General features: G+C 37.4%; 1 protein-coding gene across 1 annotated transcript in view; it reads right to left on the bottom strand.

The window, feature by feature from the left end:
• RAB3GAP2 (RAB3 GTPase activating non-catalytic protein subunit 2) overlaps positions 1–18,179 on the bottom strand; it is a 100,446-nt gene that overhangs the window by 19,111 nt on the left and 63,156 nt on the right. The window contains exons 18-24 of the mRNA XM_014838706.3: positions 15,332–15,422; positions 14,106–14,233; positions 11,379–11,592; positions 10,900–10,997; positions 3,020–3,125; positions 2,222–2,382; positions 916–1,144 (exon numbers count right to left, since the gene is read on the bottom strand). Coding sequence (XP_014694192.2) covers positions 916–1,144; positions 2,222–2,382; positions 3,020–3,125; positions 10,900–10,997; positions 11,379–11,592; positions 14,106–14,233; positions 15,332–15,422 — 1,027 coding nt within the window. The remainder of the gene's footprint in view (positions 1–915; positions 1,145–2,221; positions 2,383–3,019; positions 3,126–10,899; positions 10,998–11,378; positions 11,593–14,105; positions 14,234–15,331; positions 15,423–18,179) is intronic.

Here is an 18,179-nt window from a genome sequence, read left to right as displayed (position 1 = left end):
GAAAATCTGCAGTGAGTGGATCATGAGAGGTTTCCTGGAGGAGGCAACATTTCCGCTGGGCCTTGAAAGATGAGTAAAACTGAGAATCCATGCGTGGGAGAGGCAGGGAAAGGGAAGACGACGGGCTCAGATCCAGAGATGGGGAATCACACAGATGCTTCATCTGAACTCTAAATCTAGCAACAAGCAAGCAAGAAACGGAAAAATGGGTTGGATTCAAAGTCAAAAGTTCTTGGAGAGCAGGCTTAAGAGTTCACACTTTGTTCTAGCAGTCTTCGAACTTCTTAGTCTCTTAAACTCAAGAATTATTGACGACCCCAAAGAACTGGAGCTTGTGAGTTACATTTACCAATATTTATAGTATTAGAAATTAAAACTGAGAAATTTAAAAACTATTATCTCATTTTAAAATAAAAATGAGCCCATTACATGTTAATATTTTATGAAAATAATTATATTTCCCAAAGCAAAAAAACGATATTTAGTGAGAAGAGTGGCACTACACTTCTGCAGCTCTCTTGAACGTCCAGCCTATGTCTGGATTCTCCAATCAGCTTCCGCATCCCATCTCCTGTGATCTGCTGCTTGGGTTGAAATACTAGAGGGAAGTCTGGCCTCAGACAGACAGGAGGCTGGAAAGGGAGGGCTCTGGAGGTGCTCTGACCATTCTCTGAGAAGGGTTGCTGACTCTGCAAGGCGGGGGAAGTTGCTGGGAGCTCCTGAGCAGGGAACGGATAGGATCATACTTTAAGAAGAGTAACTGAGAAGAAGTACGTGGTTGGTTATTTACTCATTTTAAAAATCTGAGTGTATGTCTCTTTCCTTATTCTTTCACTCATTTCTACTAAAAAAAAAAGCCTATATTATATAAATATAGACATATAGATACAAATGCTCAAATAAACTTCAGGTTACCTTTGCCTCCTTCTAAAAGCTTTTTAACAGAAAGCCTCGGGAGTGGCTCAGTCTGCAGTGAGGACACATTGGCGGTCTGCATGTTTGCTTTGCTGTGAAGCAGCGTCTGAAGTATGAGACAATCCTCCAGTTGTTTCAGCAGGAGTTTCCAGTACTCAGTGTCGAGAGAAAGGGCCTCCCAGGAATCCGTGAGGGCCTCCGAATCGGCACCCAAAACTGTCTGGGAAAACTAACAGAGAAGGCACCGGTGATGACTCTGGCAGAGATTCTGAATCAACATTAACTAGAATGAGCTTTTAACTCAAACACTGACGGACAGTCAGGACATATCACAAAGCAACAAACAGATGCTGTTTCACAATTATTACTACTTGGCTGGGTGAAACATAGGAGTCAGGAGTAGACTGGAGATTTAGGGGCAATGATGATGGAGTCTGGACATTTACAAAGGACCTGCAGTAATACACCTGATTCAACCAACGTTCAAGGCTCCAAAAGTTTTCAGGGCCATCCTTGACGACAGCTACAGCTTTTTCTATCTGGACCAAGATACGGCTATTTTTTCAGAATGCACTGGCAAACATAAAATATGTGTCTCAAATTTCTTCTCTCTCCATTACTATAAACATCTTAAGCTAGTGATATTAAATTTAGCCTGCAAACTGAGACTGACAACGCTGAGTGAATCTCTACAGACCCATTTAAGCGTCTCCTCCACTTTAATGCAATAGCTCCCTGGTAAAAACGATGTGATCTACCAGAAGATATAAGGGATGTTAGTCTTTTTGTTTTTTTTTAAAATAAACTTGTGTCTTCAAGAGATGAAAAACCACAGAACAAAAGGTCAATGGGAAACTTTCATTTGAGTTATTCAATGCCACATGCCAAAAACAATCTATGCTTATAAAAGGAAGTTATAAATATAATGGTAGAACTTTAGAGCCAGAAAAAACGTGAGAAATAATGCAGTCTAACCCTGCTCAATTTTGCATGAGGAAACAGACTCATTTGAAGGGGCTCACCGCAAATCAGCAGCTATTGGCAGAGAGCCAGATCTCTGTACTCCAACTCCAGTTTTCCTCTTAGGCCCTGTGGCGACTGCTAAATTCAAGTAGCATGTTGTCTGAGTAAGCAAATTAAGGGCAGCACCCTTCCCCCCGAGAAAGACAAACAAGAACCTGATGGACACACACGTCAAATTCTAGATGCTCCACAACACTACAGGCAATGTCGCCCCAGAAACGGAGCAGCAGCCCCTTAGCCACCTGGAAAGATCCAGATCAAAGCTGCCCCCTTGCCCACTTACCTTTTTCTCCGTCATGTTGTTGGATATCTGTGCGGCCACAGAATGCCCAACATGCGCGGATAACAGAGCAGCTCCGTTGTTCTCAGACTGGATACAGGCTGTGCGCATCTGCTGCCACCAAGGGGACACAGACTGGGAATCCCAGGTCTCATCGATGGCCACTAGAGGCAAAGGGGAGAAGTTAAAAAAGAAACTCTTCGTTCGTCAATTTGTTTTTTGTCCAATCTTTCACACTAAACTAAGGTTAAAACAATACTCCCCATTGATGTGTGTGCACTTCTGAATGACCTGGGAGATCAATCTGCAATCTATTTTATTCAGAACGTGTATACTCCATTATTTGTGCTGTGCTAGTCGTCTTGCTCCTGAATCAACGTTAAATCCCTGTTTGGAATATTTTCATCACTGCTGAATACTACTGGACGTTTTCATATGATAGGTTAGTGTTCTAATCATGCCAAAAATAATAAGAAAAGGACTATCTCCACCAAAGCCCATTCGATTTACCTCACTGACTTAAGAAAAGGCATTCATGGCTCACATCACATTTTTGACACAATGATGATGACATAGTATAAATTTAATTTTCATAAAGTACTTTGAATGCATTAAGAGCTTTCTATTAATAAAGAATCTCTCTAGTGAAATGTTTTGTGCATTGTCATCTCCTTCTGTTAGGAGAAACGATCTTTCCTCCCCGCTTCTGTGGTGTTTCAAACTCTAAGCTTTGCTTCTGAGAGCAGCAGCCCACATTCCTGAGAACTCGGAACCACGACCTGGCATCCCCGGGCACGTTACCTTTCATCTTGCTCAGGAGGGACAGCATCGTATGAAGACAGCAGACAGACTGCGGTTTGTCCAAAATATCTTTTTCCTTAGAAAGCCAAACACTCAGGAGCAGAGACTGAAATCAAATTTAAATCTCTTTCAGTCTAAAAGAGTATTTCACATTAAGAAAATCTTGTACTTTTCTAGAGAGCACATGTGTGTATATGAGTGATTCCGTCTTTTGGGTTGGGAAATAAGTGGTTACTTGTTATGTCACGTAACATGAGGGGCAGAACAAGGTACTGTGTCTACCTAAGAGATTCTTTAACATCTGTCAGACATCTAAATTCCGCCACTTCCATGTCTTCTTTGGGTTAGGCACTGCCTTCAGTTCGAGCCTCTATTAGGAGCATATCACCAGTAAGGACACTACCACACTAGCATGGATTCCCTATAGATTGGTGAGGGGCCACTCAGCTGTAGGAGGAGACTGGAGGAGAGAGGGAGGATCTGGAGCTGTGAACCCTGCCCTCACCTTGGCCACACCAAGGCACTGCAGACTTGGCAGTAGGGAAGAAGTATGTAAAACTATCAAACTCCAAATTTTAAGTCACTAACAAATCATGAGAAACAGATTTTAAACAAAAACACTTAAATCAACATAAGTGACTTTTAAGATGCCTATGAACCAGCATATCTACTTTGAGTGGAAACCTCTTAAAATTTACAAATTTGTACACAGATAAGTCTGGGATAATGACAAGTTTAATGGCATGGTGCCACATCTGTGAATACTGGTGTCTGTGAGAGGCTTTGATTGCTTATAATCCGTAGTACCTTCAGTGATAAAAAGCTCTCAAACAAAAGGTTGACTATCAGCTTAAATGTATTAGTACAAACAATTTGCAAAAATTCATAAGAGTAGGAAGTTGAAGAAGTGTGTGAAGGAAATTAACTTATGAGAATGAGCTATGGGCCAGGAGCTATGATAAGTACTTGACACGCGTGTCACCTCATTTTGTCCTGACAACCTCTCGTGGCAGGGACGATGACGCAGGTTTTACAAACGATGAGAAGGAAAAATAACTAACCCAGCACCATGCAGTTAATGAGTTAGAACTACAGTCTGAACGAGATCTGCCTGATTCTCACACATCTTCTTTTCGCTCTAAAAAGTAGTTCATATGTATGTGTGTACATGTACATATAGCTTTATATATGTACATAACTTTTACAAATATAAAAACACAGTTTTTAAAGTGAAGTCTTCGATTTCTCCCTCTTTTTAATTTTTCTTTAACCCTGCCACGTCTCTCCCCACGTCAGCCCCCTTTCTATTTCATCCCATCCAGAAACCTTTTTATTTTTTACAACCAAATTTGTCCTTTCATATTTTTCCTCATATTCATAAAACAATGAGAATGTTATCAACAATAAATGCTAACAGTTATACAGAGCTTACTATGTCCAAATAATGGCACTTAGGGCTTTCTAAGTATAGACACAAGAGTACTATGGAGGGGGGACAGAAGGTGGGGGTCACTGTTTTACAAAAATGGGATCATGTGATCCCATGTTCATTCCACTTGTCACACAACATCCTGTGTAGCCCACAGATTTTGACTGACCACATCCATTTATCAAGGTTAGTCCCCCTCTTCGAGACTTCCTCTTAGCCTCATACAACACTGCTGCTTGTAATCACTAGGGCAGGCTGAAAAAACTGGTTACCTGAGTAGGCAACAAAGACATTCCATTATCAACTGGAAATTACTCTCGGGGTTTGTACGCACATATGCTGTGAAGCAAATCAAAAGGCAAGGAGGGGGGACAGTAGAATTTATCGTTTAGGTTCACTATTCAAGTTGCCATTGGACTCGTTCTGATTAATTTTAGGCACAAAATGTGTGACCAGGACTTATTTTAAGAGTACACCAGGTTTCTAAACACACTAATGGGTTCAGTGTCTCTCAAAGCTTGACTCATGTCCCCACCAGCAACAAAGTTTCAAAGTGTTCATAAAGACTGGCAACCCAAAGGCTTATTTTAGACTAAATTATATTTAGACAAATTAAACACCATGCCCTGGATCTCTCTTCACACTATGAGCTCTTCTACTTTTCTCTCCAACTAACCACTCCCCCTGTGCACCACGACCTCTAGCAAATTCTGAAACAAACGAAAAGAACCTGTTCCTCTGCTTAACTCCTCTTCCCCATCTCTTCCTAGGTCAGCCCTTCTTTATCTCTCGTCCAACCAGGTAATCTTGGCTTATAACCTACAGTGTTTTTTTTTAAACAAACTTTAAAAATTCCAATCAATTAAGCTTTTGTTTGATATAGAAGGTCAAAACACATAGAATGTGAAAGACAGGATGCCATGGGAACCATCAGGGCACAATGATACAATTTTAGAATCACTTACAGGCAACAGATTTCTTTAAACTTTAGAAAAAATGGAGGTGAAAGAAGAAAAATAATCAAAGAAGAGAATACAGACATAAATTGAGCTACCGCATAAAACACACACACATACACACACAACAGGAAAAGACAGTATATGGAAGGTAACTATTCTATAACTAGTAAATACAAAATAAGATATCCTTTCAAAACATCATAGCAAATAATGTCACACTATATTATTCAGAATGTGAACAGTCATATCACCGATTCACATATTGTAAATGTGAATTATTTCACATATAAATAAATGTCACATACTGACATATTACCAGATGAAATGTGAGTAAGAGATTTTGAATAATAGAAATCTTCAGAGGAAATTTAGTTAATGCCTCTGTTCTAAGTTAAGTAGTAACTAAGATGTTAAAACCTGTACCTAAGAATGAAACAAAAAATCCTATGAGGCGTTGGTTGATGCTTCTAATACCTAACGACCTTCGCCTTTTGCCAAGTGTCCTCCTATAACACTGCCATCCTAAAAGCTCTGCTCCTTCCCTCAGTGGAAACGCTGGCGGAGGACAGGAGCGAGCCACCTGCTAGCCCTGCCTGTCTACACTTAAAAAACCCTATTTTGTCAGTCTCTAGGAGAAGCCTTATTTTCTAGTCTTTCCTGAAAACTGGGGTTCGTCTTAGGTTACAGAAGCTAAAACTTGGTAAAATTCCACTGAAGATAATTATAAAGTTTTAAGTGTTGTGAAAAACTATCAGCTGTTGTCTATGAATCATACTAATATAGCAAAAGAGTGACTAAATCAAATGAAAGTTTTACCGAAAAATTTGTGGGTATAGTACATCTAGAAATCTTTCTAAACGTAAAAACTTCTACAACCTAGATTATAAATACCAAGTTTCTTCATGAACATAATTCCAATAAAATTACCATTTAAAATTTTCAGAAAATAATCAGAAAAGAAGAGGAAGAATGAGCATGTCAAACAGATTGTCTTTATAACACTAATAACATATTTTGCTGAAAGACATCACTGTTTATTCATGATTTCTGTATCTAAAAGTCTGTTACGCTTTTAATACAACAGAAGTTTGTTTATTCTCTTTAAAAACTACTTGAAATTGAATAACTCAGGAAGACGTTATTGGTCTGTTTTGACACTTGCACTAACTGCTCTGGGAATGAGCAAGATGTAAGCAGAATGCACAGTACCCCTGCGCTTTATCTTCCCAAGGCCAGAGGGCTTAGGAAAGGCCTGAGGGTGTGGGCTCCCATTTCCTCTGATCGATGTGACCACGATGACCAAGCAGCCTTTTTAAAAAGCTTGTTTTATTATACATTCAATTTCTCACTTTAATTCTTGGGCTTTGTATTTTTTTTCAGAGAAGTTCCCCCTTCCTTTCCCATTCACGACTATTAATTACATGCTTTAAGTGAAAATGCCTTATTACTCTGCACTCACGATAGGATTTTTAAAAACTACAAGATTGCTTAAAAGCATTCAGCTGTTGATATAATACTTAAAAAATGAAACCCAGCCATAAAATCTTCCTCTGGGAAAAGCAATGGGAAAAGAGATCAATCATCTGGAATGTGTGAAACAGTCTCCCAGATTTAGATGATTTTTAAAAAATAATTTAATTTAAAATTATAACCCATTTTATAGCACAATAATATACTTATAGATCACAGCCATATGAGTTTCAAGTAGGGAAATTTCCCATAAATACATATCACTTTATTACAGTATAATGTATATATTTAGAATAAAATTCCCCAATTTTAAGTTGGGTAAACAACACCATAAACACGATGAAGTACGTCTCCATCAAAAGCTCCCCTTGTGCCTCTTTGTGGTCAGTTTCCAACCCCCACCCTCATCCCCTGGCAAATGTTCATCTCCTTTGTCACTATATTTTTGCTTATTCTAGTATTTCATGTAACTGAAATCGTCCAGCAGGTAGTCTTTTGTTTCTGGGTCTTTTCACTCAGTATAATGCTTCTGACACTCCCTTATGTTATTTTACATATCAGTAGGCCATTCCATTGTATGGATATACTGTAATTTATTTATCCATTTATCAGTTGGTGGATCTTTGAGTTATATCAAGTTTGGGCTATTATAAATAAAGCTGGGGTAAATATTCAGTCCAAGTCGATGTGAACATATATTTTCATTCCTCTTGGATAAATACGTAGGAGTGAAATTGTCGGATTTTATGGTAAATCTATGTTCAACTTTATAAGAACTTTCAAACTGTTTTCCAAAGTGGTCATATTAATTTGCATCTCCATCCGCTGTGCTGAGAGTTCTGTCTGCTCCACATCCTCATCAACCTGTGGTAAGATGAGTCTTTTTTAATTTTAGTCATTTCTCTTGGGAAAGAGACCACTGTGATTTTATTTTGCATTTCCCTAAAGGTTTATGATGTTGAATATCTTTCAGGAGATTATTTGCCATTGTTTAGGTATATTTTTGGGTGATGAGTGTCTGTGCAAATCTTGATTTTTTTTAATTGTATTGTTTGTCTTAATGAGTTGTACTAATTCTTTGTATAATGTGGATACAATTTATTTATCAGATTTGAAAAAAAGTCTTGCCTTTTCAGTTTCTTAACAGAGCCTTTTAAAAAAACAGAAGTTTTGAATTTTGATGAAGCATAATTTATCAGTTATTTTTCTTTTACAGTTCATGCTTTTTGTGTCCTGAGAAATATTTGCCTAAACCAAGCTATCTCCTATGTTTTCTCCTGTAAGTTTTGTAGTTTTAATCCTTATATTTATGTTTCACTTTGACCTAATTTTTAAATATGGCTTGAGGTAAGGTTTGAAGTTCATTTTTTTCAAGTGTTTCTTTAGAAACCCAAGATTTAAAGCAGACAACAAAATTTCATTGATATTGATTAAACACAATGTAAAATAAGAAGTATTGTGTATTCATCTTATTTAAGCATCTCAACTTTGAATATCTGTCTCCTTTCTTTTTAACTTAGATTCACTGTGGCACAAAGACACGCACAGGCAAGTCCTAGGCACCCTTCTCACAGCCTCCCCTAATGTTAACATCTTACAACACAATATCAATATCAAAACCAAGATATCGACACTGGTAAAATCCATAGAACTCGCTCAAATCTCACAGGCAATACATGCACTCATTTGGGTGTGCATGCAAATTTATCTCACGTGTAGCTTTGCATGATCATCACCATCAAGACACTCAACTAGACCATCAGTACAGGACTCCCTCGGTTACTTCTTTCTCTCATCACAGTTTGTTGGAGTTGAGTTTTTCTCACTCTTTCTAGGCTACATAGTTCTTGCCAGGCTACTCTGTAGCAATTGGAGAGTTTTGCCCATCACCTTCTACTCAACCCAAAGATCTAGGAAGAGCTTCAAGCTGTGACTAAACTTCCAATGGACTCATCAAAGTTAACCCAACCTGGACCCTGGAGTCCTCTCAGATGCCCAGTGAAGAAAAGTCCCAGGAAGATCCAGTTGCCTCGCCACCTATTTCAGAAGCATTAACAAAGAACCTTAGTAACTAGACTCTCAACCCTAGTACCAAATTCCCTCCCCTTGTACCAGAATGTCTACCCAAATAGCTTGACAGAGAAAAGAAATTTTAGGGGTTATGTGATGGCATACCCTACAGGAGAAGGGAAGTAAGGACACTGTTAACTGCTCGGAAAGAAAGGATGCAAAGGATGATACAAATTATTAAATACTGCTACTCTAGCCAACTTCCTGTGCTTCAAAGAGAACCACGAAATTGAGGTTCAATCAAGAACTCAAAGATTTAGATGTAGCTGTCATTATTGCCTGTATCATCGAGATCTTTTTGAGAATACTAGCATGGAGAATAATTATCACACAGAGCTGATTGAGCCACAAACCTTATTCTTGCTAGTAATTTTAGGATCATTATGCAACAGCTTGGGAAAGCTATGCTCAGATGGACTGTACACCAGTATTTTGATAATCTGTAATACAAGTTCTATGATGTCTTCTTTTCTTGCATCTCTCTTCTACCTCGATACCAGTAATTTATAAGGAATCTATGTAGTCTGCATCTGAATGACTTCAATATACTTTAACTTCTTGATTTGACCCAAAGAAGCAGTAAGATGTCTCAAGTATTGCCTGTGTTTTAGAAGCCTGAAGTCAGTACGATGAAACCCAACATCAAGAATTTGAAGCAAAGTAACTCCTGTGGAAAGAATGTAAAGAAAACACTGGGTGGTTTGGCTAGAGCATGATCAGAGCAGGGTGCATTAACTAGATTTTCAAGTTTTCAAAAATTTGAATTCTAACAATTTTTTGTGCTCTTTCAGTTTTCAGTGGCAAACAATGTGTGTATAGAAGATCCTAATAAAATTGAGATGTATTTGAGTACCTTTAAAAAAAAGAAAAAGACTCCCTTGTGTTAATCCTTTAGAGCCACACCCATCTCCTCCTCCAACTCATCCCTACCCTTTGGCGACCACTAATCTGTTCTGCATCTCCGTAATTGTGCTATTTCACGACTGTTACAAAAATGAAATCATGCAATATGCATCTTTTTAAGATTGGCTTTTTTCCACTCAGCATATTTTCCTTGAGGTTCGTTCAAGTTGCTGAGCATGTCAATAGTTCATTTCTTTTTATTGTTGAGTGATAGTCCATGGTAAGGATGCACCACAGTTTGCTTAACCATTCACAGACTGAAGGGCATTCGCGTGGTTTTCAGTTTTTGGCTATTATGAATAAAGCTGCTTATGAACATCCACGTACATCCTATGTGTATCTTTAACTGCTTTACTTCCTGACATATATACTGCGTAGTGAAGAAGAATAAAATGCATTTTTAAAGAACTTAAACATTCAATTAAAACAATGCATTAACACACTCAATAAGTTCATAGGGGCAGAATGCCTAAATCCTTGCCAAAATATAAGATGTGAGTGGGGGTGCGAAAGAGTATGTATATATGTGTACATGTGGGGGTGGTAAAGTGGAGAACTGATGATGGTGGGGTAACTTCCCCTGCCCTTTTCAGAAAGGACTAAAATTTAGTGTAGTTTTTCCATTGGATGATTCTTTTATTTATATTTGTTACAGCACAGAGATTAAATCCTAACATATAGACAAAGTTTTGGAATGTTTGATAATTCTATATTACTTTAAGGAAACTTTGTTCTCTAAATAAGATCTTTTTTAGTTCTAATATGAACATTTTTACTGATGACCACGGTCCATTGTAAATACATGCATCCATGTCAGATTCTAAATTTATTTTAGGCCAATTATAGAATATGCTTGTTATAATTTACAGGGAATGAGAAAAATAAAATAATATTATCCAGTTAAAAATGGTGATTATAAACTTCTTGGATCATTTTTAGAAAGTTTTCATGTATGTTCTACGATATGCTTTAGCCAGTGGTAAAAAAAGGACTGACACTTCTGGATGACATTAGCAAGAAAGATAGCATCTAGCAACAAGAAACCTTACCAACAACAGCTGAGGGCTAAGTCCAGCCGACTCCAAAGTGTGACACATGTCCTCAGTGGAGCTTTCTCCATGCAAACACTTCCAAAAAAAGAAACTCCCTAGTGACACAAAAACAGAACGCATTAACCAACGACTGCTTACCATTTGGACTAACGATCTTGCTGAGTTGCAATCTAGATCCCCAGAGTTGCAAAACAACAGGAGAGAAGGGAAAGTAATGGTTCAGTTTGCTCGATTTATGAAAGCAGAAGGCAAATCATCACATGTCTAACACTGTTTCTTAAGCACACTTATTAACACAACTTTCATGACATAGAAGCTATACATCCAGAGTATCTACTGTTGACTGGAAAATATACCTTAAATTCCTTGGTTAATTTAATTTCAAAACAAACTGAATCTTTGAGATGCTGGGATCCCCTTCCAGGCTTTCATCTAGAAGAGCGAGGATTCAAAGAGCAGTTTCTTATTCTCCCTACCTAAAGCCACATATTCCTCTTCGCTTATCTTCTTTATGTTGATCACATCTTTCTCATATTCTAAATATTCCAGGAATGTTTTTACAGGCAGCACACCATCCTTGTCAACAGAAAATCGGACAGTAGTCTTGGTGTTCTCTTGTTTATATTTCTCTAATAATGCCTGGAGCTGAAGGAGTTCTTTTTCATCAAGCCTTAGTAACACAGCCAAGTCCTTAAAAATAGAAAAAAAAAGTCCTCAATCAACCACGTTTCTTTCCACGAATCTGCCATATGTGTCAACCCCATCATCTGAATGAAACGCAAGACCATGAGCAAAAGATAACTTTTTAATGACTGTGGTAGCTACAATGCACTCTGTTTAAAACTTTACTCTCAAGTTCATGACTGGGAGGTTATTTAAATAAACTCATCTTGAAACATTACATATTGCTAAAAGTATCATTTTTAGAAAGTTTCTTGAAATGTTTGAATTTTAAAGATATTGTGTAATCAGAAAAAAAATTAAAAGGTTGTCAACTTCAACTCTTGTGATTCTGAGGAAACTAAAGAGCTATTCAATAAGAAATTGAACACATTTATTAAGCAACATAAACGCTATCAAATAAAAACACTGGAGAACAATCTCACTGTATCTACACGCAGATCCTCTGTGTGGCTCTTGGGATTCAGAGATTGAGAAGTCACAGATACAAGTTGCCAGCCTTTCAAACTATTTTTACATGCCATATGTGCAGAAACATCTCTTGATAGTACTATTATTTTTCTAAATTAGGGGCAAGTTTACACACACGCACGAGCACGTAACAGATCATAAATTTGTATAGCAAGCAAAACTTTCTCCCCCTGTGCTACATAATTAAAGCTGCATTCTTAAACCAGAGCAGCTTTATTTATTTATTTAAGGCTGCTGTTTTTTAAAACAAGAAGTAAACTGCAAAATGCTACTGAGTACATACCAGCAGTTAAATGCTATACTGAAGTCATAAGGGGAACTCATGAACTATGTCCACAGACAGCAAAAATGCATTAATTCAGGTCTGCGTTTTAGTTTCATATGTACAAAATTAGCCATTCAGCCTAGAAGCTGACTGCATGCTTTCTGAAGGATCTAAACAAGTCTACAGCAAAATACGGCTTTAATTCTTAAAAAGTGCTTTAAAAATTAAAAAATAAAAAAGAACAATCTGCCAACTGATTTTTAAAATTCTATAATTCTTTTATCTTTGCACACTATATGGGGCTATCAAGTGGAAAGGAACTCTGTGTGGGATTATTAATGATGTATATTTACCTGTCTTTAGCAGGGAGCAAGTTTCGATCTTATGAAAAAATTAGGCATTGAAAAATCTATGAAATGCCAAGGGAATCATGTAAACATAGCTTAATCAACTTGAACTTTCTTATTACTTGAATGATCTTACACTATTGCTGAAGTAGACAGAAAAACAGGGCCCTGAAAAAATGGCCTTGTCATTTATAAAGGCAATCACAGAATATTATTATGAATAGATTATTAAAATGCTTTATAAATTCCACCTATAATCCCAAAGATAAAAAAGATGTTAGAATGTGCAAGCTGTTTCCATTAGAGAGAGAAAAATTCTCCCATTTTTCTGTTTAAAAATTTTTATTCGTGTATGTATATTTAAAATAAAAGGCTTCCACTTTAAACCTCAATTAACTTTCAGATATACCAGATAATTTTTTTAAAGCATTACTAGTGACTTGACAAATCACTAAAATCATCTTAGTAATAATTTTCCTTTAGGTAAGTAGAAGACATGAGGCCGTGAAGCCAGGTGACCTGGCCACGGTCACACAGTGATCTGAGGAGAAGAGAGGACAGTATTTCTCCCCATTCTCTATTAAGGAAGCTTCATTTCTCTGCCTGGAAAGTAAGAATTTTGTATACACTCTTCAGAAAGGAGCAACGCTGCACTGTAAGAAAGCTCACAAGGTGCTGTCACTCGTTCATGTTTTGTGGAATACAAACATAGAACATGTTTTGTGGAACACAAACGTAGAACTGTGTAGTCATGCATCACTTAACGACGGGGATATGTTCTGAGAAAGGCGTCATTAGGTGATTTTGTCGTTGTGCGAACATAGTAGAGTGCTCTTACACAAACCTAGATAGTACAGCCTACCGTACACCTAGGCTGTATGGTACTAATCTTATGGGACCTCTGCCGTATATGTGGTCCGTCGTTGACTAAAACAGCACTATGTGGCACACGACTGTAATTAGCTTAAACACTCTGATGTAAGATAGAATATCTTTTAAATGTATTTCATTATGTAGTACACAACAGAGCAAGCTGTATGAGTTTGCTAACAATGACAACATAGAAAAACTGGTCTCTTCTGTTTGGCAGAACCATTTTTTTTTCTTTAAAAGAAATTAAAGTTTTGCTACTTCAGTGAACAGAATATATTTTAATTGTCAAATCTGGTCTAGAAATTGTACTGTAAGAACCTCAAAAGACAAATTGAGAAAAACCAAATTCTTCTAGGGTAGCAAAAATGGATTAACAATACAATTCAATATTCTAGCATAAATATAAATTTAGCAGTAAGGCACAGAGTCAGCAGGGGGTCTTGAAAAGAAAACATACTTTTACATTTTATAAAAATTCTTAATTTTCTTACTACTTTACTACCAATTAAAAAAGTTAAAAATAATCAAAGAGATTATCTTGTATAATAAGTAATGGGATTACTCACCTTATCAGAGAATGGCGTGTCTGAATGAAAATCAAGGGAATTTAATTGACTGACAGACTCATAAAGATGAAGTAATTTCAGTTTATTGGCACAAAACTGTAGCAATCCTTCATCAACAGACTCAAGCTCTAAAAGGGAGGAAAAAAACACATTAAAGAGATATATTTAACAGACTCATAAAAAGGCTTTTCTTTCATTAAATCTCAATACTATTATATAATTCCCTGATGTTCTATTTTATTAAATATTTGGATGCTTAAGCTACAACAGATTAATAAGGCAAAGACAATTTTTCCATCATGGCAAAATGTCTAAATTTTTAAGTAAGATGGTCTAATGGTAAGGGGAAAAAAAAAAAAAGAAAAAGAAAGAAAAAAGAACTCCTCAGTGAAATACTCAAATTTAAAGAAAGGATCTGGAAACAGCTTTGAAAATGTTCTCCCTCTTCCCATAACCCACATGCTGCCTGTTATGCTCCCACGCTGAGGACAGACAGACAGAAAGCTGCCTGGCTCTTCCTGTTCTTGTGGTCGACAAAGATACCATAATCCTACCAGAAACTGTGGACTGTGACAGATGTAGCCTCGAGAAAGCCTGGCAAAGGGACCAAAAATAGAATCCCACTTAATGTGCTCCATCAATCAGGTTTTTTTCAAGATTAATGCTGGAAAAATACTCACTTTCTATATCATACATTTTTGTATGATAATTTAAATACTTATATCTAATAAAAAACCAAATATTTATTCTTTAAAAAGGCAGACATTGAAAATCCCCAAGAACTCTTACTCAGGATACAGTAAACTCAAATATTATGTAAGCTGTTATGGCCATAATAAAACTTAGCATACTAAATACTTGAAATTTTTAGGAATCTCATTAATAGGTAGAACTTGAAACTAGTGATGATTTCATGGATTCTCAACAATAGTGTTTGGTTTATTCCCAGCATAGTGCAAGATTTTTTTTTTTTTTTTTTTTTTTTTGGTGAGGAAGAATAGCCCTGAGCTAACATCTGTTGCCAATCTTCCTCTTTTTGCTTGAGGAAGATTGTCCCTGAGCTAACACCTGTGCTAATCTTCCTCTATTTTGTATGTGGGATGCCATCACAGCACGGCTTGATGAGTGGTGTGTAGGTCCACACTCAGGATCTGAACCCAAGAACCCTGGGGTGCTGAAGTGGAGCAGGAGAACTTAACCACTAAGCCACTTGGCCAGCTCCTTACCTTGACTTTTTAAAGTGTCCATTAAAGTCTGAGTGATGTTTCTAAGGCAGGAAAATGGTAAACGTTCACTTGCCAAAATGCTTTCCAAAGCCTAGAGGAAAGATATTGAGCAATTCTAATTAGAAGGCAATGATTTTTTAAAAAATTTTATATTTATGCCTATACTTTCACTACCCCAAGTTTCAAAGGGAAACTCCACTTTTAACATGTTTGAGTATACAGACCTAAGAATTAAAGTTGTATCATATGTAATATGTAATCAATTTCATGCCATGCTAAAACATGGTATAAGGACACAAAGTCCAGACTGAGAATGAAACAACTAGAAGGTACCTGATGTTTAACAGAATGGTCAAGACAAAATAGAAACAGAGATAAAGCTATTCACCAATAAGAAGAGGCTGATAAATCTATACTGCTTAAGTACAAATGACAAGCAGGGGCTATTACTGTCATGTCCATAATAAAAACTGACAACAACTTAACTACTGCTTAATTACTGCATATGAGTGTGGCTGGCTGATCTATAGGCCACGCTAGATATATATACTCCCTACCTCACCCCACCTACCCCTTCCTGGCCCCCAGTAGGTATTTAAGAGCCCTCATCACCAATTCCAAAATATTTCTTTATGCCTAAAGAAGTAACCATCAGAATCACGAATAAGTTAGACACAGCAGCTAAAGTGCATACTTATTCTGTCATATTAGCACTTTACACTATTTATTTTATTTTTTTGTTGAGGAAGATTTGCCCTAAGCTAACATCTGTGCTGGTCTTTCTCTATTTTGCATGTAGGTCGCCACCAAGCATGGCCGCTGACTAGTGGTGTAGGTCTGCGCCCAGGAACCGAACCTGGGCTGCGCTGAACTTAACCACTAGGCCACGGTGCCAGCCAACCTACATTAATTTTTATTGATGAGCTTAGTTTAAAAGGTAGGCTGAGAATGTGGCATGAGACAAATATCAGATCATGACACAACCTCTGTGTGTCTGTGGGGGAGATGGACTCGGATGGTGGCTCAAGAGCTTGGTCAAACCTATGATGAGGCAACCACATGGAGGATATAAAGACAGAGACGGAAAGAGGCAAATACCCAGGAAGAAGTAATCTGCCTCTGTTCCGTCTACTACGACACAAGCTGGCAGCTGGCTTACTTTCCCATTATTCAGTCTTCCAAAGCCTGAATTGGTTTCTTTTCTCCCTTTAGTGTCGTAAAACAATATACAACTTTCACTATTAGCTTTCCAGTATTTTAATAAAATTCATAGCTTTGTACATAATTCAGTAGTATAATAAAAAAAATCAAGAAGACAGTGTGCACTATGCTAAAGTTTCCAATTTTGTTGCTCTGTGACATAAGATAAGAAGAAAGATGGTATCAGAATGAGAAGACTTGTTTGGGTTACAACCCTCCTTTTCTGCAACAGATTCCCTAAGCTGCCTCTCTAGCTGCCCACCTTGAAATCAGAGGGTCATCTTTCATAACTGAGACTTTACCCTGAGGAAAATGAGAGCCAATTAGCACTGTCAGGGGAATGGAAAACCCCATTAAAAACCACAGGGACTCGCCTGTTCTACAACAAAACAATCAAAAGTGTTTTTAAAAATTGACTGCAACAGTAAAGTAAAAGGGGTGAAAAGAAATCAGTGTTCACCGACTTCTCCCACGTATCTGACATTATTTGAGATGCTGTGGATTATGAAAATGATGTATTTTCATACATCATTTGAAGGAGCTTAAAAGAGGTAAATAGGAAAAAGTTCAGGAGCTATGACCAATATACATGAAATAGTTAGAAAACAAGGAGTCCTTGGCTATCTGACTCTGATTAAAACTAGAGCAGGAGTTCAGAGGTGTCCAGGGGATTTGAGTGTCACGTAAGAAGGTGCAGAGTTAGAACTTGAGCAGCATTATGAGGAGTTTGGACCAGAGAAGTGGGAGTAAAAGAAATCACAATGAGTTACCATATTATAACTGCAAGCCTGGCAAAGGGCAAGTCTGACAAAACCATGAGATGTTGAGGCTACGGGGCAACAGAGCGTCTAATACGCTATAAGAGGGAACAGAAATTAGTATGAGTATTTTGAGAAGCAATGTATCATCAACTAGTGCAGCTGAAGAAGCTCATACCCTACAATCCCACTCTTAGGTATAAACTCGAGAGAAACTCTTGCATATGTACACCAGGGCACACGCACAAGGATAATCATAGTATTGGTGTTTGTAAGAGCAAAAACACTGGAAACAACCTAGATGTCCACTGACAGGAGAGTGAATGAATAAATGATAGTCACCAAGTGGGATTCACACAGGACAGTGCATGAATCAACGTTAGCTCCGTGTATGAACACAGAGGACTCAGAGAAACATAATGTTGAAGAACAGAGTAAGTCACACAAGAAGACATGGAGCATGACTCCATTTAGATAAAGCTTTAAAAGGCAGAAAATGCATCACTATGTTTTAAAAGAGTCATGAAGAAATGATATAACCATAAAGAAAAGCAAAAGAGAGAGAAACAAAATTCTGAACACTGGTCACCTTAGGGATGGGAGAAGAGGCTGGGATGGAGGAGAGACATGCCAGGCTCTTCAGAGTTCCTGTAACACTCTGTTTCCTAAGGTGGGTGGTCACACACATGTGGTTGCTTTACTATTATTTAATCTGAATATGTGTTATGTGTAGATTTGAGTGTGTGTGTGTATAAAACACATGCACTTGCATGTACCGTAATATTAATTTGAAAGAAAGAGACAAAAGGAACTTCTACATGGGAATATAAAAAAGGATGAACATGAATAAAAACATGAAAAGAAGACTTTAGCCTGTCATGTTTAGAGGG

Source organism: Equus asinus, chromosome 30 (genome assembly GCF_041296235.1).
Source record: "Equus asinus isolate D_3611 breed Donkey chromosome 30, EquAss-T2T_v2, whole genome shotgun sequence".
In the NCBI taxonomy this organism is placed as follows: Eukaryota; Metazoa; Chordata; class Mammalia; order Perissodactyla; family Equidae; genus Equus; species Equus asinus.
The sequence above is the reverse complement of the archived record's forward strand: the minus strand, read 5'-3'. Positions and strand labels throughout refer to the sequence as shown.